This window comes from Dermacentor silvarum, chromosome 6 (genome assembly GCF_013339745.2).
Source record: "Dermacentor silvarum isolate Dsil-2018 chromosome 6, BIME_Dsil_1.4, whole genome shotgun sequence".
Classification (NCBI taxonomy): domain Eukaryota; kingdom Metazoa; phylum Arthropoda; class Arachnida; order Ixodida; family Ixodidae; genus Dermacentor; species Dermacentor silvarum.
The window spans coordinates 40148460-40166886 of NC_051159.1; the positions used below are offsets into that span (position 1 = coordinate 40148460).

Sequence of the window (18427 nt, forward strand, 5' to 3'; positions counted from 1 at the left end):
TTCAGTGGTTTTGTTCACTAGGCTGCGAGCATTAATATTTATTAGCGCAAAATCTCGGCTTTGATTTCTACAGTGTCATTCAGACTCACGTGCAGTTGTATTTTTCTTGGTTGTTTTTATTCTACAGGACTGCGCTTCGTTCCACGCATACAACTCGTTGTCGATAACAATCTTGTCAGTACATGAGTCGAACCTTTAGGCCCCGTTCCCTTTCTGCTTCCGCGCTTTCCCATAGATTTTTCCGCTTTCGTTAGCGTGTTTATAGAAAAATCATCCGAGACAGAAATACCGGTCCCTTCTAACTTTCTGCAGTTCTTGAACACCGCAGTCTTTTCTTTGTAGTCGAAAACTCTCATGATAACTTGGCGTACTTTTCCTTCCTGCTTTCTGCCCAGCCTATGTATTCTTTCAGCTGTGATTATTTGAACGTTGAGTCGCTCTCCGAAAATATCAGTTAACACTTTCTTTTCAATCTGTTCAGTAGTCTCATTTTCACTTTCCGGAATTCCAAACACTATAAGATTATTTCTGTGGCTGTGGTCTTCCAGATCAGCCGTTTTTTCTTGTTGCGCTTCCATGGCGATTGCCATATCCTTCAAGCTTGTTTCAAGGCGGGTAAATCTTTCGTCATACTTCGTTACTATTTTCAATGTTCTCTCTACTTCAAGCATTCTTTGGTTCAGCTTGCCTAGTCGAGTAGAAAAGGAAGATTGGTCGGCCTGAATTCCCTTTATATCTTCTCTCATTTCTTTTTGCCCGTCCAAAAGTTTCTGCAGCATATATATATCCTGTACCTTTTCCTAGTTAATTCCTAGTTATAAGATGATTAGTACAGTAAGAAAAGACAAGACATATGGTATAGATAAACGCGTTTACAATTGTGAGGCAGTGGACAAGAGACTCGGACAAAGAATATTGGGCGAACGTCATGAACATTTTTTTAGTAAGATTACGCGTATTCTTCCAATCGGCAACACGGTACGAGAGCGCACTAGTGTCACGGTGTTGCATTCAAGCGAATTGTAACTATTCTGCTTATGTTCGCCGACAGTATCAATTTTTCCGAGTGACGACTGAGTGACGGCAACGCGCGGGAATCATGACGTCTCGTTTACGTGGACAATACGTTTAAGATAAATAAAAACAGCACTGGAAAAAAAAGAGTTGTAGTCTTGTGGCAAACGCGAGGCGCGAGCAGAGAGCTATAGCCCAGCTCAGCAAAGTGCCGCTGCAACCCTGGCACCATCGTCTCCATCTCCTACGAGCCGATGCATCGGAACCGTCGAATAAACGGACACGGTCCAGGTGACCCGGATGTCTCCACAGCTTTCTACTGTAACAGTTACGTAATAAATTAAAGTCCTACGAAGGTAATATGGAAAAGCTATAATGCATTTCAACAACGCTTAGTACGGCAAACATGCGACATATTTGGAAAAAGAATGAACTCCTAGACGGCGCGGAAACAATACAGTGGTGTACAAGTGGTATCTCGTGTGTGCACAGAAGCTTCTAGTATGTTTTCTCGCGACTTGTCTGGATTGTGCAGTCGCTGGATGTTGCTTTGTCCTTCGTGGTGGTGGTGCTCCGGCGCTTGACGGGCTCCTTTGGCAGACGCACCAGTGTCTCTTGCATGGCACGCTTCCTATCTTCGCTGGTCACGCGGTCAGAGCTCTTGCTGGGCGCCACTTGGTACTGCAGCCCAGTGTCAATGTGACAGGGCACAAGTTCGGCGCCCACCACGAAAAGTGACATGAAGGCGGCAGCAATGGCAAGCTGCAACGTTGGGCGGTGGCCGCCGAGCAGCGCTGGACTCATCTGGGCCAAGGTATCACCCAATCGGCTGAAGGCAAGACCCACGGAGAAACTCAGGCAGTGGGTCATGACGGGGTATGGGACGATGGATATCATGAGATAGAACGAAAAGCAGACGGTTCCAGTTGCGCGCATCACAATTACGAGCAAATCCCGCAGCGCAGTCTGCTCCCGTAGGTCGGTGGCCAGGACACTCAATGTTACGGCAAAGATGAGCCCAGAGGCGACCACGGAGTTCCTGAAGCCGAAGCATAAAACGGACCGCGCCGATATCACGCTCGCGATGAAGGACACGATGAAGCTCACGGCGGTCGCGGTTTCCCCGACGGGAACACCGTCGTTTATGACGAAGGTGTCGAAAGCGTAGCTTATCGCAGTCCACATATAACAGAGGGTAATGGTGCAAATCCTAAACCGTGGGCTGCAGATACCACTGCTGTGTCCAGCAACCTGACTACGGGCCTTAATCTCCGCTACCTGGCCTGCCATGAGATCTCGGCAGTCCTCTGGGGAGACCTTGTTCATACTTGCCGCACGCAAAGCAATGCGCTCGGCTTCCTTGACGTTGCCGGTCTCCAAAAGCCAGCTGGGTGACTCATCGATGATGTAATAAAGTAGCAGGAGAAGGCATGTTGGAACCATCAGTATCAGCTGCAGTGTCGCCCATCCTGCCTTCACAAGTTGAGTGGTAAACAGTGTGATCGGAGATAGCACAAATGCAGTTAGCGAGGTCATTATTATGTATGCAGGGTATTTTTCAATCGGTGACAATTCATAGATCAGCGCTTGAATAGGTGGCATCAGGGCACTCGTGGAGGCTGAAACGACGGCGCGCACAGCCACGAAGAACTGGAAGTCATTCGGCACGGCACTGGCGACGCCCGATATGAGGACCACGGGTACGGCTAAAAAGAGTACCGTCTTGCGACCGACGCTGTCCGCGAGCGCTCCAACTGCGGGAAGCGGGACCATGCTGGCGGCCGCGTACACGAGCCTCGCGATGTCGATGAGCCAGCGCCTGTCGCACACCAGGTTCCAGTGGCTGACGATGTTGTTCCCGTACTGGTCGAGGTCGAACTCCCACGATGCGCAAGGCACGACGCGAGCCGCATCGCCACCGTCCGGCGGGTCGCGCATCGTACAGTGGCTGTGCTCTCCTTGCTCGTCCATCGGTATGGCCAGCTGTTTCCACTCGTCCACGCTAAGGTTCTTCATGGAATCGGGCCGCCTGCACCAGTGATCCATTACGCCAGCTGTCAGCTTGAAGCTCTCGTAGTGCAGCGCGAAGGTGTATAGTGCGATGACCCCGCCGAGTACGTGTAGCAGCTGGAAAGCGCCGTCCCCATAGGGCAGCTGCCTCACCAACCGCTTCGGCACTGGCGTGGATTTCGTCTGGGCTGATTCGGCGGGCACAGAAAATGGAGTCGCGGACCGTTGGCCGTGGCGTGCAGGTCATCCTTTAAGCTGACTTCTTCTTCTATTGCGACCGCTGTGAGCGCAAGCAGATATGCGCGAGCGAGCGATCGAGCGAGCGAGCGCCTGTGGTACGTGCCATAGATCAGCCACAATGAACGAGATACCTGCACTCTAAAAAATGGCAAATTTACCGTCGGGTGAATTGCCGCTCTTGTTGTTGCCTCAAAACATGGCTCTTACTACATTAGAAATGTATTTACACCAGGGTGTAGAACCGAACCCGAAGCCCAACCAAAAACCATGCCCGAACCGGAATTCAAGGCAGAACTATACCCGAACCTGAACAGCTATTTTAGAACGTGCCTGAACCCGAACCGAACCTGAACTTAAAAAATATATAATAATTGTTAATGGCCCGACACGAAACGGTGCAAGCATATAGGGTGCACAGGGCAGCTGAATACATGTGCATAAGCGATTCTTCGAAATGATCACTTTTTAAGTAAGCGCAGCCCACGAATAGATCTTTACGACTCACAAGTTGCGTAATGTGCGAGAATGAGTATTTGTGCTGGTAAAGTGTGTGCTGGTAATTGTACGGCCAACTATAGCAGAAACGCTTGCGCTTCTGAAGGCGGCCATATCAGTTGTGTTCCATGGTCGAAACATTCTTTGAAGGGCACACCAGAATCACCGTTTCTTTTAAAGCTCCCAATTTGGCCTTTAGATCCAGCTGGCAACTATGACTAGATAAATCGTAAAACGCACGCACCAGGACACATGGAAAATAAGAAAGACGGTTTCCTCTAGGCGTGGAAATAGGAAAGCAACTAGTTTACGAGCACGGCTTGTTGTAATGTGTTGTAATCAGACCGCAGTGTTGCCCACTCCGTGAAGATGGTTAACCAGCGAAGCTGAAACGTGCGGCCCCGGTGCTTATCACTGGGTTAATCCCGAGGGTTCATTAAAGTATTTCTCAATTATGCGGTTACACACACGTTCGGCTGCTCGGCCGAAGTTTTCTCACCGGTGTGGTTAGCAGCATTCAGTCGCCGTTGCCGCTTGCGATTCTTCAAAATTTAATCTGTCTGTTACGTAAGACAATGAATGGCTCATACCCCCTTAAATGCGGCCTCCTCATTACGACGACAGACGAAAAGTCAAATTCTACGCTGGAATGATGAGCGGCAACGCAGCCAGCTGTGGAAGAAGACGACGACGATGACGAACGCGTGAGCAGTGTGACACGAGCGCGTGCCGAGCATGAGCACGAGCGCAACCCGAGGGGCACCAACGAGTCAGCTGCCGAAGAAGACGACGATGCTCGAGTCAATGCTGATGATGATAATTTTCTGTACAAAGGCGATTTCGCCTAGCCATATACACACATGAACTAAACATGAGGCCGTTCGGACGGCTTCCGAGAAAGAGTTGGTCCGTCAGCTGGCCGAAAATTATCTTTCAGTAGTCGCGCCCGGACAGTCCCAGGACTATCTAGATTATTTATGCCAGGACAACCCCTATTTGGATGGAAAGTTTGGGGTAGAGGAGATTCGCATAGCTTTGCGCGGACTTAATGGCAGGTCCACCCCGGGACCGGATGGCAATTCCAACAAGACGCTTCGCAATCTTGACGATAGGTCGATTGAGTACCTCACATATGAGATTAATAAAATGTGGCACCACGGAATCGTCCCGATTCCATGGAAGACTGCCCTCAGAGTTCTCATGGCCAAACCAGGCAAAGCGCCCAGTGTTGACAATCTGAGACCCATCTCGCTCACGTCCTGTGTGGGCAAGGTTACTTAGCATGCGGTCCTCAACCGTCTCACCCGATTCCTGGAGGATAACGATATCTATCTCCATACCATTATAGAATTTCTGGCGGGCTTGTCCACACAGGACGCTATGAAGCTGATTAAGCATCAAGGCTTGGAGGGTTGCTCCGGGATGTGCGGGCCATTCGAGCTTTGGACCTGGAAAAGGCTTTTGATAACATTCTCGACTCGCACATTCTAGAGACGATCTCTCGTCTAAATTTGGGCGAACGATTTTCCAATTATGTCAGGTCGTTTCTAACGGGCCGGACGGCCAGCCTCCGGGTAGATGAATTGCAAAAGCCATTACTCGAACTTGGTGGCAAAGGCACGCCACAAGGCGCTGTCATTTCCCCTTCTTTATTCAACATAGCCATGGCAGGACTTAGAAGGCGGCTTCTGGAAATTGATGGAATTAAGCATACCATGTATGCTGATGACGTCACAATTTGGTGCACTAGAGGTAGTGATGGATATGTGGAGAGAGCCCTTCAGGAGGCCATATATGCCATAGAGGCTTATTTGGAACCTACTGGTCTGAGGTGTTCCCCATCGAAATCGGAGCTCCTCATATATAATCCTAAAAGCGAGGCCCGGAACCCAAGGACTGGGTGCCATTAGAGAGGGACATCACCTTACGTGCAAAGGACGGAGGCCGCATACCTAGGGTCGACTCGATCAAGGTTCTGGGCATGCTTATAAAATCGGGAGGCATGCAATAGGCAGAGCATGAATAAGCTAATTGCTAAGACGGACAATGCCGTTCGGCTCGGTCGGAGAGTGCCGAATCGGCACCATGGACTCAAAGAGGATAAGCTAATTCGGTTGGTGCACGCTTTCGCCTTATGGCACTTCGCGTATGTGGCGGCTATGCACCAGTGGAAAAGGGCTGAAAGGGACAAATTGAACACACAGCTCAGGAAGATTGCCAAGCGAGTTCTCTGGGCCAATATTTTGTAGCGATGCCTTTCCGGTAATAATGCCTTCTCGCGCTTATCGCGCTTTGTCCGTGGTCAGACCGACGGTCCGCTCGCGTTATCAACTGGATCCGCCGGCCGTGAGCGGTGGATGATAAGTCTAGTATAGAATAAGTCATAAGGCATCGCTACAAAATCGCGGCCCTATAGGTATCCCAGCAGGGGCTCCGGAACCAGTGTTGTGGAGTTACCACTCCGGAATTGGAATGACTCCGGAATCGTTCCACATTTTCGCGACCCCGGAACGGAATGGGAATGGAATGGCGACAACGCTTGGAGGAATGGAATGGAAATGGAATTAAGCACCTTTTGCCCGGAATGCAATGGGAATGGAATTACGTCTTTTTCCAAAAATAGAGCGCTTTTTCGTCTACGCGCTATAGTTTGTGAAAATATAACCAACCAGCCCACGTTCAAACATTAGTAAGTCAGAGCCTCGAATTTAACAATAAAGCAGTATTTTTAAAATGGCTTGGCTGATTACAAGCATGGTACATTTATATGCAACGCGCCTACTACAAGTTTGTCCTTATAGACCGAGTTGTTCCGAAGTTTGTCGCGATTCCTCGCGTAATCGCGGCTCTATGCTGTTGGCATGGGTCGTGCGGAACTACGGCAGCGGCATACTGCCCCCCCCCCCCCCCCCTCCTCATACGCCTTAGGATTTTTTTTTTTTTTTTTTTACCTCGGCAGCGCCTTAATTCACCTCGGCCGCCGGCTGTCGCCCCACCCTTCACTTCGTTTTTGCTTCTGTCCCCGTCGGCGACTTGTATGAATGTTCTAAAAAGCACTTCTCTAAGTTGTACGTCACGCGTATTGACGCTGGCGCGATGCTTGTGTTCACTGCAAGCTTTCGCATACTAGCTTGCACGCCGTCTCACCTCGTACTCCCCCCCCCCCCCCCCCCCCCAACCTTTTTGCAATACTACAGACAGCCGCCTTTGCCCGAAACTCTGTCGACGAAGGTCTGCACGTCAGCGCTGCACACAGTAGTACACGTTGAACTGTGCGCACTCTCCCTCCATACAGAGAGAGAGATTAAACTTTTGAAAGCATTGGTTCGGGAAACCAAAATAAAGCTTCTTTTTGCACCTTGCACTGCTTGCGACCTTTATTGCAGCATTTAAAAATGTGGTGGTGGTTGTGGTGAATTGTAGCAACAGGCGATCAAGGCCGGCAATTGCTCCGCCCGAGCGTCTCTTACAATACCGCTGAAGGGTTTCACCATGGGACGTATTCTGAAACGTTCCACTTCGGCGATATTTCGCTTTTCGCCTTCAGCTGCGCGCTGATTGGCTGTTTTAGCAAAATTGGATGAGCTGATTGGCTGGTTGAGCCTGACGCGTCATTCAATTTTGCTCAACCAGCCAATCAGCGCGCATCTGAAGGCGAAAAGCGAAATATCGCCGAAGTGGAACGTTTCAGAATACGTCCCCATATGTCCATCAAACCAGTCTCTCTTAAGAATTCTATAAGAAGACGTGAAGTTTCTTTGCGGGCGCTAACTGATCCCACGGGAAATACAAGGTGCTTCAGGCACGCATGCGGAAGGTCTCTTTTTTTTTTTTTTTTGCAGATTCTTCAGGAGAGCGTCCCCTTCATCTTGTAATTTCGGGCAGGACCACAAAAAGTGCTGAATGTCTCCTGTCTCGTCGCATGCCGTACAGTTCGGAGAATTGATTCGCCTCATCTTAAAAAAACCAGGCCGGTGTACTAGCAGATCTTGTCCTTATTCGATATAGAAGTGAGACATCCTCACTTCTATACGTGGGAATATGGTCACTCCCCCGCGTTTCAATGTCCGTAAACCATCCTGTACGCCTGACGAGACTTCTTGAGACGAAGGCCAAGTCAAGACAGCTGCTGTATGTAGAGCCGCGTAAAAATTTAGGACTGGCGGCATTTAAAACCCAGAGTTCGCTGTCGGAGGCGAATGATAACAAGGTTCTGCCTTTCGCGTTGATTTTCGTACTTCCCCAGATTGTATGATGAGCGTTGAAGTCCCCGATGATAATCCAGGGATCAGAAGAGGATGACATGATGTCTCGTAATCTTTTGGAGTCAAATCTACTTGATGGTGGTAGGTACACACCCCCACAACAATAACGGTAAGTCTTTTCTTCTTTACTCTTAAGCATACGTATTGGTTATCGTAATGAGGCTGTACAGGCTCAAGAATGTATGTGAGGTCACGGCGAATAAACACCATAACCTTGCTTTTTTCACCACTAGTTGATGACATAAATGACTCATAGCCGTGTAGCCTCATTGAGTTCGATAAGTTCGGCTCGCAGATGATGATTATGGGAAACCTCTTGGTGTACACGAACCGTCGGAAATCGGCGATGCGCGATCGGAGTCCCCGGGCATTCCACTGGAAGATTGCTGCTTTTCGGACTTCCTCCCGAAAAGATAGCTGCTGGTGAGCCACGATTTACTCAAGGGCTGCCAGCCCCAGACTTAGTGTGTCGAGTACTTGCAGTGCACTTTTGGCTGACGTCGTGCGCATGTTGTTCAGCAACACGCGAATGGCATTCATTAAGGATCGCAGTAGAGACAACACTTGCTGATCTGTATGTCACTACCTCATCCGATGGAGCAGGTTGCTGTACTGGATGTGGCACTTGCTGCTGTTCCTCTATAGGTCGTGTACTTGGAAGCGGAAGCATATGTGGTGGAACCCAAAGCGACCCAAAGTGATTTCGAATGTCAGATTTTTTCACTTGATTGCCCTTTGGAACCTTGACTTTGGGAGGATGATAGAGCGCTGCGTATGCAAGCGCATCAGCTTTTTCGTTGCTAGAAATATCAATGTGGGAGGGAATTCACTGAAACTTTACTGTGAAGCCTTTGTTGAGTTTTTTCACGATGGCTAGTGATTTACGTGGGAACTTGAGGGATGGCAGACCATGGTATAGTTGTTGTAACGCGGCCTTTGAGTCCGTATGGACAACGACAGTCTTCGGAGGCAAAGTCTTTAGTTTGCGCAGAGCAGAAGCTATTGCTACGCCTTCCACCACTGTCGACGAGACTATACAGTCCAGACGGCCAGAGCACGTACTCAGAGAGGGAATGTAGAATGCAGCTGCGCAGCGGTCTTCGTCTGCTTTGACGGAGCCATCTGTATATACTTGTAGGTGATTCGGGTAAGTCGTGTTCAAATGTTCCAGGACTAGTGACTTGGCTTCTGCAGATGGAATGCAGCTCTCTGACTGCAATCGTGGTACACGTAAGTTGCATGTGAGGTCCTCGAATGGCCAGGGTGGTTCTATTGTTTCCCTCTTTCTCGAGCATCGCATTCCTAAGACGCGAAGCGTGTGCAGTGCTGCATAAAAAATGTGAGCGCGGCCTGTTACCTATACGTCATAACAGGGCTTTGCCGGGCGTAGACTCACTCAATCGTAGTAGCTGGGTCATGAGGGTCTGGGAAGCCTGAAGTCGGAGAGGGCGTGACTCAGCTTCGTAGAGCACTTTCTTGTTCGATGCTGGCTGAGGGACTCCAAGGCAAAGTCGAATACCTTTTCGGTGGATGGCTTCTAAGCGCTCGAATTGGCTATCTGAGGGTGCCATCAGAGGTAGCTGGTATACATAGGATCAGACTGGTAACCAACGCTGTATGTAGCCATAGCATAGACGTCGGGTGCTTGCCCCAGCGTATGCCAGTGACTCGCGTGAGCACATGTAGCCTCTGTGACGATGACGCCACAACGTGGTCAACAGCGCGGTGCCAGAGAGTAGCCTGTAGTCCAAGGTAACGCCAAAGAATCGGACGTTGGTGACTTGTAGAATCTGGTATCCGTCCGTATTCAGCTTCAAGCGTGTAGATTTTCTTTTCACTCCAGGAAATAGTACGAATGATGATTTCTCTGCTGAACCAATCGTTGCCAAGTGGCCCTGAATGACATTCACTGCTTCCTGGGCTATTCGTGCGAGGCGGCGATGCTGGTAGCCGGAGACCCATATGCAGATATTATCGGCATATATAGATATATTCACTGGTGTTCGATGGTGTAGTATTCTTGGGAGGCTAGCCATGGCAATGTTAAATAATAAGGGAGATAAAACACTCCCCTGTGGCACGCCGCGAAATATACCTATTTCATCGATCAAAGTGGCGCCAAGACCAACTCTGATGCGGCGATCATTGAGGAACGTATGTATGAAGTGCAAGAGATGACCCGTGACGCCTATAACTTGTAACTGGCTGATGATGGCTGTTTGAGACACGTAGTCGTAAGCCATGGAAAAGTCCATAAAACAGCAAGTGTCTACAGGCCATCCGCACTGTAATGTTCTATATATGTGGCTTAACAGGTCCAAGAAATTGTCTTGAGCGCTTAGATGCTGCCAAAACCCAGTCATGCACGATGGTAGTTTTCGACCCTACTCGACATACCAAGCGAGTCTTGTGCACGCCATCTTCTCCATTAGCTTCGCTGCACAGGAGGTCAGCCATGCCAGTCTATATGAGTCCAGAGCTGCAGGATTCTTTCCAGGCTTCAGAACCGGTACCACCCATGCTACCTTCCATAAATTTGAGATATCCCCGCTGGCCCACACTTTGTTTAAAAAAAAGTACTCCATCTCCCATGCGCTCCGCTCCGGATTCCTAGAGGAGAGAGAGGGGGAGGGGACGCGCATGCGCTGTGGGGGTGTGGTACGCCGCGGGACGCAGGATGGACAAAGCCCCCGCCATAAGCTGCTTCACATCTAAAAATGCCAGCAGATCACGTCGTCTCTGAACCGGTAGGTTAGTCAGCATCTGATTACTGATAAGGTCAGGTCCCACCACACAGCGACGTCGGAGGCTGCTCATAGCTAGTTCCAACTCTCTGAGTGTGAAAGGAGCGTCCCTCAGAGACGACGATAGTGGCATAGGCGGTTTGGTTGTGCCGGCTGACCTGCCGGAAGAGTATACTTGAGCAAAGGCATTCGCAAGACAAGCGAACGTCTTGCCTAACTTCAATGCTAGGGCTTCAAATGGCTTGTTTTGGCGAAAATTTCCAGCAAGGTTATTAACGACCCACCATATCCTTGGAACTGGCGTGAAGACCGATAGGCTTGCGCAAAATGCTGCCCATTGATCTCTTCCTAGTTTCCTCGTGTAACGTCGAATCACTGCGTTAATTCTGTTATATATAGTCACGAGGACACCTAAGCACTTTTTATGACGTAGTGATTGCCAAAGCACTAGTGGCCAATTGCCGGACGTGTTGTTGTTGTTGTGAAACACTTATTTGAGCGGATAAAAACAAAATAAAATAAAGGTGGGTGGCCTCTTCTTAGTTCAGAAAGCTGCGAGGGACCGCTGCTGCTCTAGCCTGGGAGATCATCCCGAGTCTCGAGCTGAGAGCTGGTCAGCCCGCACTCCCACTGCTCCAGTGTGGGGTCATTTCATTATTATCGTTATCCTTTTTCATTGCATCTTTTCTTCGCTCAGTTGCTATGACTCGCCACATAACCCGTGTTTGCATCGCCAAGCAAAGATGGCATTTGGGGAAAACGTACTTTGCTACTCCCTTAATTGCTACTTCTGTAATATCATGCTCAAATTAGTCATGTAGGCCTGAGTACATGCATGTTTTCTTGAAGTCGAAGGCCATAACGCATTCTCTAGGTCCAGCTTGAGTTAGCCAAGGGTCGGCGTGGTGTAAAAGTGCGAACGATCTGCCAATTTGTAAAATAAAAACTCAGACATAGTGTATGAACAAATGCATTATCCCAGCAGATACTGAAGGGAGAAACAAATTATCCCTGCGCATTGGTTCCCATTGAGAGCCCCACACGAAAGTCGCGAATAATCTATAACCAGCCTGAACTTTATCTCGCGCGCAGTTTAGTGCCTGACGCACGTAAATAAGCTTTTCGACGAGGAAGACATTGCCACGGCCGCTGGATAAAAAAAAAAAAAGGTGTTTTTTTTTTTTTTTTTTTTTTTTTTTTATCCAGCGGCCGTGACATTGCATACCTGCGCGCAGGCGAACACAGAAAATTCTCACCCCATTCATTCTTGCGAGGTACGCTTGACATGCGTGAGTACTGACGAGTAGTGCGGACCAGTGTTCCATATTTGATGCAAAGGCACGACCAGGTGCTCGAGCGGTGCACTGTTCCAACTAATATACCAGCAGATTTGAAGGGTTCTGTTCCCCATTAACCAAATCCTAGTTTCCTTCATATTCACGACCGCTCCAGACGCGTGACAAAACCGCTAAGGTTTTCTTGAACACTACTTTTTTCAGCACAAAGATATGCTATGTCGTCATTTTAGCATTAACACATTTAAGCTTAAACAATATTAAAACATCACAAGCCGTTAAAACGTGCTGACCATGCAAATACTGTAGATAGCGGGACAACTGCCATAATGGAAATTAGTAGGGTGGTTATACTGCGCGAGATATGTCACCAAGCTACTATCCCTCGACCCTGGTAACATGTTTTGCGTTTTTTTTTTTTTTCAGTTCTTAACGGGTCTGATAACATCAGCTTTATCGGGCGTTCATCGGAAATCGCTAAAACTATCAAGATGCTTTTCCTGCGTTGAGGAATTACAGGAATGGAATTGAACTGCCCGGCGATTTCCGGAGTGGGAATAGGCTAAGTTTTTTTCATTCCGAGGAATTGAAAGGAATGGAATTGCGGCAATTCTAATTCCCGGAATGGAATTGGAATGGAATGGGGGCTCGCATTCCGCAACACTGGTCGGAACCGAGGGGGCAGTCGCCCCCACAGGTCCTAAACATGCCCTCACCCTCAAAGCTGTTCTGATGCCCCTCCCCCCCCCCTCTTCTCCCCTCCCACAACCCGTGAGGCTGGCGACTCCTTTGATAGTTAAAGGGTGCTCCCTTCCTTCAAGAAACGAAACAAAATTTTCAGGAAGCTTGTGACTTCTTTATGGGAGACTTCTTTATTACTGCGAACGCACCATATATCTGAGTTCTCACTGTATAAATCGCCGAAGATTCTTTCAGACTGCAGCCTTCATTTCCCTGCACTGAGCTTCGTTAGTGGTCGTTGAAAAAGCTTAGCAGGGGTGTGCGCGACAAGTTTGATTTCCGTAAAATGCGCTTTCCTAAAGGAGTGGGTGTATATTTGGCGAACTCATCAGACCCTGTGAACATCGCACATGCATGCTCAGTTCTTGACCTCCTCAAAATCCGAATGAGGTGACAGTTTGTTATCATTTGAAGAACATATGAAATTTCTTAGACATATCGTACGTAAATTAACCCACAATACGCGGATTTTCCAATCAGTGCCGGACACCAGAATTAACCGCTTTTGTGTTGGACAGCAGAAAATCACGCTTTTTGTGTTTTATTAATGAAGCTTGCTTTCATAAAAAGTCGCAGTTTCGCCGGAAAGGCGAAGCATCAATTGCGATTACAAATCAGTAGAGAGCTATACAGAGGGAGGATAGTAGTTGTATCGGCTGCATAAACTTGGGCACATTCGCTTACTAACTGAATTAAAAAGCATGGCGTCAGCGCGCACAAGCAATCATGAATAGATCGCACTCGACGACCGCAGAAAACTGCTGTCAAAACGCTGGCGTCAGCAGCGAGCGAAGGTTCGTGCGGTCTATCGCTTCAATGGAAACTGAGCGGCGAAAGCACAGCGCATACTAAGGTCAGAGCCGTGTGGACATCGCTTTCAAGATACGGTGCGCGCGACAGCCCCAAGCTGCGCAAAGGGCAAGTACGCAGTTGCTGGCAGAGTTGAAGCAATACCCCCTCCCTCCCGCGCTGCCTTCCCGCTTTCCTTCTTTCGCGTGGGAGATGGAGTCGCCAGTTCCCCTTGCGCCCAGTCGCAAGATACTCATTTGGTGCCGCAGCTAAACGTTGCCTCCCCCCCCTCCCTCCCATCCCCCCACGACCTTTCGCACGACGGAAGACATCGCGTTTGCTCTCCGCCGTGCGTTCTCTCTCGTGGAAGCGCGCGTCCCTCGCGCGCTTTCACTCGCACGTACAGCATACGGCGCGCGGCGACGATTTTATCGCCCTTGGACTTTATACGGAACTTCACGGCGCCGACGACGCCGACTGGCGGAAATACGTTTGGAGTGTCCATATAATTGCTATCGCAATAAAGAAAGACAAAAAACTCAGTGCTATTCCACTCTATGAAGGCGGATGACCAGCAGAGCGGTGTATAAAGGCACATACCACATGAATTGTCATTTTCTACCGTCTTTATCATTTTGTCACTAAGGTGACTATAGCTTTGTGGTCGCTATGGTAGACGGTCATGGGTTCTGTAACGCGATGCTTGAGCGGGAATGGGCGCCAAGGCGGCGGGGAGCGTTAGCCATTACACGACCAGAACGCAGCTGAGATAACGTGCCCATATGCAGTGCGTGACGTCACCAGCCAAAAAGACACACCATTGGCTACGGCACTGGAACAGGATGTAATAGTCCCGGCGAGGTGGTACTTTTCGTCGCGCTCAAGGCACGTTTGCTGCAAGCCGTGGCCAGTGTACTTCTCGAGGCTATGTTCTTGTGGCTGAGGTAGCTTCATCGTGACAGGCCTGCAATATTTCATTGCGGAGAGTTTTTGGTCTACGCGCTTGTTTGTGGTCGGTCTACGCACAGCTCCTGGTCCTCTTGTTGTTGTTGAGAGAGCGCATCAACAATCCGTTGGATTCTTCAATCTCCGCCTAGCGTATAACAGCTACGCTGTATCTTTCAGTCAACCAACAGAGAGAATGGTGGTAGTTAATGGGCGGCCGTATATACGGGCGGAACTTGGTAACTATATATATATATATATATAGCGAGAGAGAGAGAGAGAGAGAGGTAACCTATACGATGCGACATGGGCCCCCAGACGTCGCCCCCACACATCAGATATACTAACGGAGCCCCTGAGCAAGACCTTACAAGGTCGAAGGTTTTAGGGATGCCCTTACGCCCACGAGCCTGCTGCCTGAAATTGTGTGCCTTGGGGCCAAGTTAGTCATGTGTGGGCGGTGACCCTCAGCGATGCGGCTGCAAAACGCCTGCTGGCCTTGAATGAAATCAGGTGAAGGGGCGGCGATGTGTCATCGTAGACCGTCAGTACCAGCAGGTGAAGCTCAGGCTTCTCTGGATGCTGCATGGTGTGGCTGAGGAAGACGTCCGCACTGCGTTGGCAGCCTTCGGCAAGGTGAATGAGATGAGCCGAGAGAAGTGGCGTGTCGAGGGCGTAGCAGACAAATGTTCGAGCACGAGGACTGTTCTTCTCAAGCTGAAGAGCGGCCTGAAAGTGGAAGACATTCCTCACCAGGTACGCGTTGCCGGAGAGTTGGCCTTGGTGGTGGTGCCCGGTCAGGCCCATGCAAGTGCCTGCGCTGCCAAGGCACTGGGGCACGTCCGGCGGGAGTGTAAGGTGCCGCGCTGCTCCCGGTGCAGACGTTTCGGGCACGTCGACACCGACTGCGTCAAGTCCTACGCTACCGCGGCAGAACCAGCTGCGAGTCAAGAGGCAGCAGAACACGTCATGGATGTGGTCGAGACTGAAGACGCTGCTAAGGGAGCCGGAGACCTTGTGCACCCAGCGACGACAAGTGCCGGGACGGTACCGGAGGGCGTCGACGCCAAGGGGGGTCGAAACTGCAGAGCAATGTGACTGGGCCAGCACGGGTCGAGACGGGCGATGGCCCTGCGAAGGGAGGCGCAAGTGAAGACGAACGTGACGACGACGACGATGCAGCAATGTAACAGGGCGAAGCCACCAACGGCGGTGACCGGGCTGCTAGTCTCGGCGCCACCTTCAAGCGCCCCCGTGACGAGGCCGGAGTACAAGGACAACGCGGCAAGAGCTCCAGTGACGGGCCGCCGGCGAAATCGCCTCTTGAGATGCGGTCGGGCTTTAAACCAAAGCCGAACGTTCCGTCCGAAACGCCTGGGGACAAAGCGCAGCAGACGAACAATGCCGGGAAACCGGGCGGTCCCGGAGGCGGCTAGCCGAGGGCTGGTCGGGAAGGGTAAGCACCATGCTCCGGGCTTACCTCATTCTTTAGTTCAGTATGGCTCCTAATTCGTCACTCAATATTGCGGACACCAGATCGGCGCAGTCTTTTTGCCCTTCTAAAGGACGTCCTCTGCCGTTTTAATCTTAGCGTTGACAATTGCCGAGGGAAATGCTATGATGGCCAGCGGTGATGGGGACAGCACGGTGGGCTGCATGTCCTAATAAAACAGGAGGATCCGTAATCACTGTACGTACGCTGTATTGCGCACATACTTAACCTGGTGCTGCAGGACATGAGTCAGAAAGTGGAAATGAGTCGCGATTTATTCGGCATGATATAAGAAATCATAAACTTTGTTGCGTTCTCCCCAAAGCGCCTAGATATGTTTCATGCATTTCACAAAGATGAGAGCGTAAAGTTGCGGAAGTTTTGTCCCACGAGGTGGACGGTAAGGGCGCTTCTTTCAAGTTGATTGTCCATAACTATAGCCGCCTGATCATTTCTTCATGGTATAGCATCAATAGAACGGAAGGACGCCGGAGCCAAAGCCAGTGGATTTTTGAAAGTGCTGTCAAAATTCGACGCATACTTCATCCTCACGCCCCTGACACTCATGTTTTCGCGATTAGAAACAGTAAGTACTGCGTTGCATAAAGCAGCACTTAGATTTGATCAATCAGAAAAAAATGGTCAAGACCGTCAGGGAGAGTCTTAGTGGACTTAGGAAGGAAGGATTTTGCCGATTTTGGAACGATACACACGGAGAGGCGGGTGAATTGGAACTGAATGTTAATGAGAAAGAAGCTCCTGCGCCAAGGCAAAGGAAGACGACAGTCTCCCATAGTGGGTAGGAGCTTCCTATCTCGTATGTTGTTGAGGCAACAACAACAACATACGAGATATGAAACAACAACGACGACTCCGTGACGGTATGACGAAGGACCTGTACCTCACGTATTTCCTTCGGCCGAGTGCGTGTACCCCCAGCGACTCAATACGAGGTATTGGACACAGTAGATTTCTCGCTGGACGACAGGTATCCACTAGAAATGAGGCATCGCATGACACAGATTGAGCAGGTTTTGACTGGGAATGGTGACAGCACCTACGTGTTGAAGGTCTACTGGCAAGACCTTGAGCCTGGACGGCTCAACCTTCACAGTAATATGCTCATAGATATAGCAAGGCAGCGTAATACGCCCCTGGAAACGTTCAAGGATGTTATTTATTTTATTTATTATTTATTTATTCCATACTGCTAGCCTCGGTACCAGGCCTTAAGCAGCTAGGACTGGGCATACATAATTTTTGATGACAAAAGGTTGCAACATAAAATATCACAAAGACATAGCGAAAAAAAATTGAAAAGTAACTGCACACAGAGAAACACCTTGCATTTTCTACAATGAAATGCATCATTATACAATTTTTACTACAGGAATAAAATATCAGGATCGGTTCCTCAGTGCATTTATAAATAAATCAACTGTTTCACATCCTACAACATGAGCTGGTAAACAATTCCATTCACGGGTTGTTCTTGGAAAAAAACAATTTTAGAACGTATCACTGCGATTTATAAAATCTATGACTTTCTTAGAGTGGCAAAAGCGCACTGTACTTTCAAATGCGGTTTTTATATATAATATCTTGTCAAGTCCAATCTTTCCATGAAAAACCAAATAAAATAATTTCAATCTTTCCGTATTTCTTCTTCTTTGTAGTTGTTCAAGTTCCGCCCTTTGCAAGAGGTGTGAGGGTGACGTCTGCCAGCTATAACTATTAAATACATATCGGATAGATTTTCTTTGAATCCTTTCTAGTGTTTTTATGTTGAACGCAGTAAAGGGATCCCATACTACTGCTGCGTATTCTAACGATGGTCTAATAAATGGCTTGTATGCTAGAAGTTTTATGTCCGGCGTGGCATTTCCAAGCCTCCTCCTTAGATAACCAAGCTTTTTCATGGCCCTTTTTTCGATGTAGTCGACATGGTCATTCCATTTTAAGTCAGATGTGAGTATTATTCCCAAGTATTTATGCGCAGAGACCTCCGATAGAGCATGACCATCAATGTGGTAAGTAAACAAAAAACGGTTGTTGTTTTTTCGCGTCACTCTCATTGCGACTGTTTTTTTTTTGTAATTAATTGTCATTTGCCAATTTATACACCATGTGTTCAGTGTGGCTAATGCTGTGTTTAAATATTCATGATCACTCGGACTGCGAATTTCTTGATATAGTACAAAGATGCTTTCGTGTGGTAACGGTGAACCGCTACGAGATCTTTTGTCCAAGGTGGCTAAGCTTGTCAAAAATGGTTTGACTATCCCAGTCGCGTCGTACACATCTGAGAGATCGTTTTCATGCATCCGTCGCGTCAAAACATACTTGAGGTCAACAATGGGACAAGCGCGTTTAAATCACATAGCAGTTCTCCACGCA

The 18427-nt window shown here is 49.0% G+C and overlaps 1 protein-coding gene across 1 annotated transcript; it reads right to left on the bottom strand.

The window, feature by feature from the left end:
- Positions 1–1512: 1512 nt before the first annotated feature.
- On the bottom strand, positions 1513–3060 carry LOC119456618 (solute carrier family 22 member 7-like). The gene has a single exon (XM_037718444.1). It carries the CDS (start codon positions 3058–3060, stop codon positions 1513–1515), a length of 1548 nt encoding a protein of 515 aa, XP_037574372.1.
- Positions 3061–18427: the final 15367 nt, after the last annotated feature.

What these genes read in the sequence shown, in the direction of transcription:
- LOC119456618 (XM_037718444.1), bottom strand. Translation starts at nt 3,060, where the DNA reads ATGGATCACTGGTGCAGGCGGCCCGATTCCATGAAGAACCTTAGCGTG.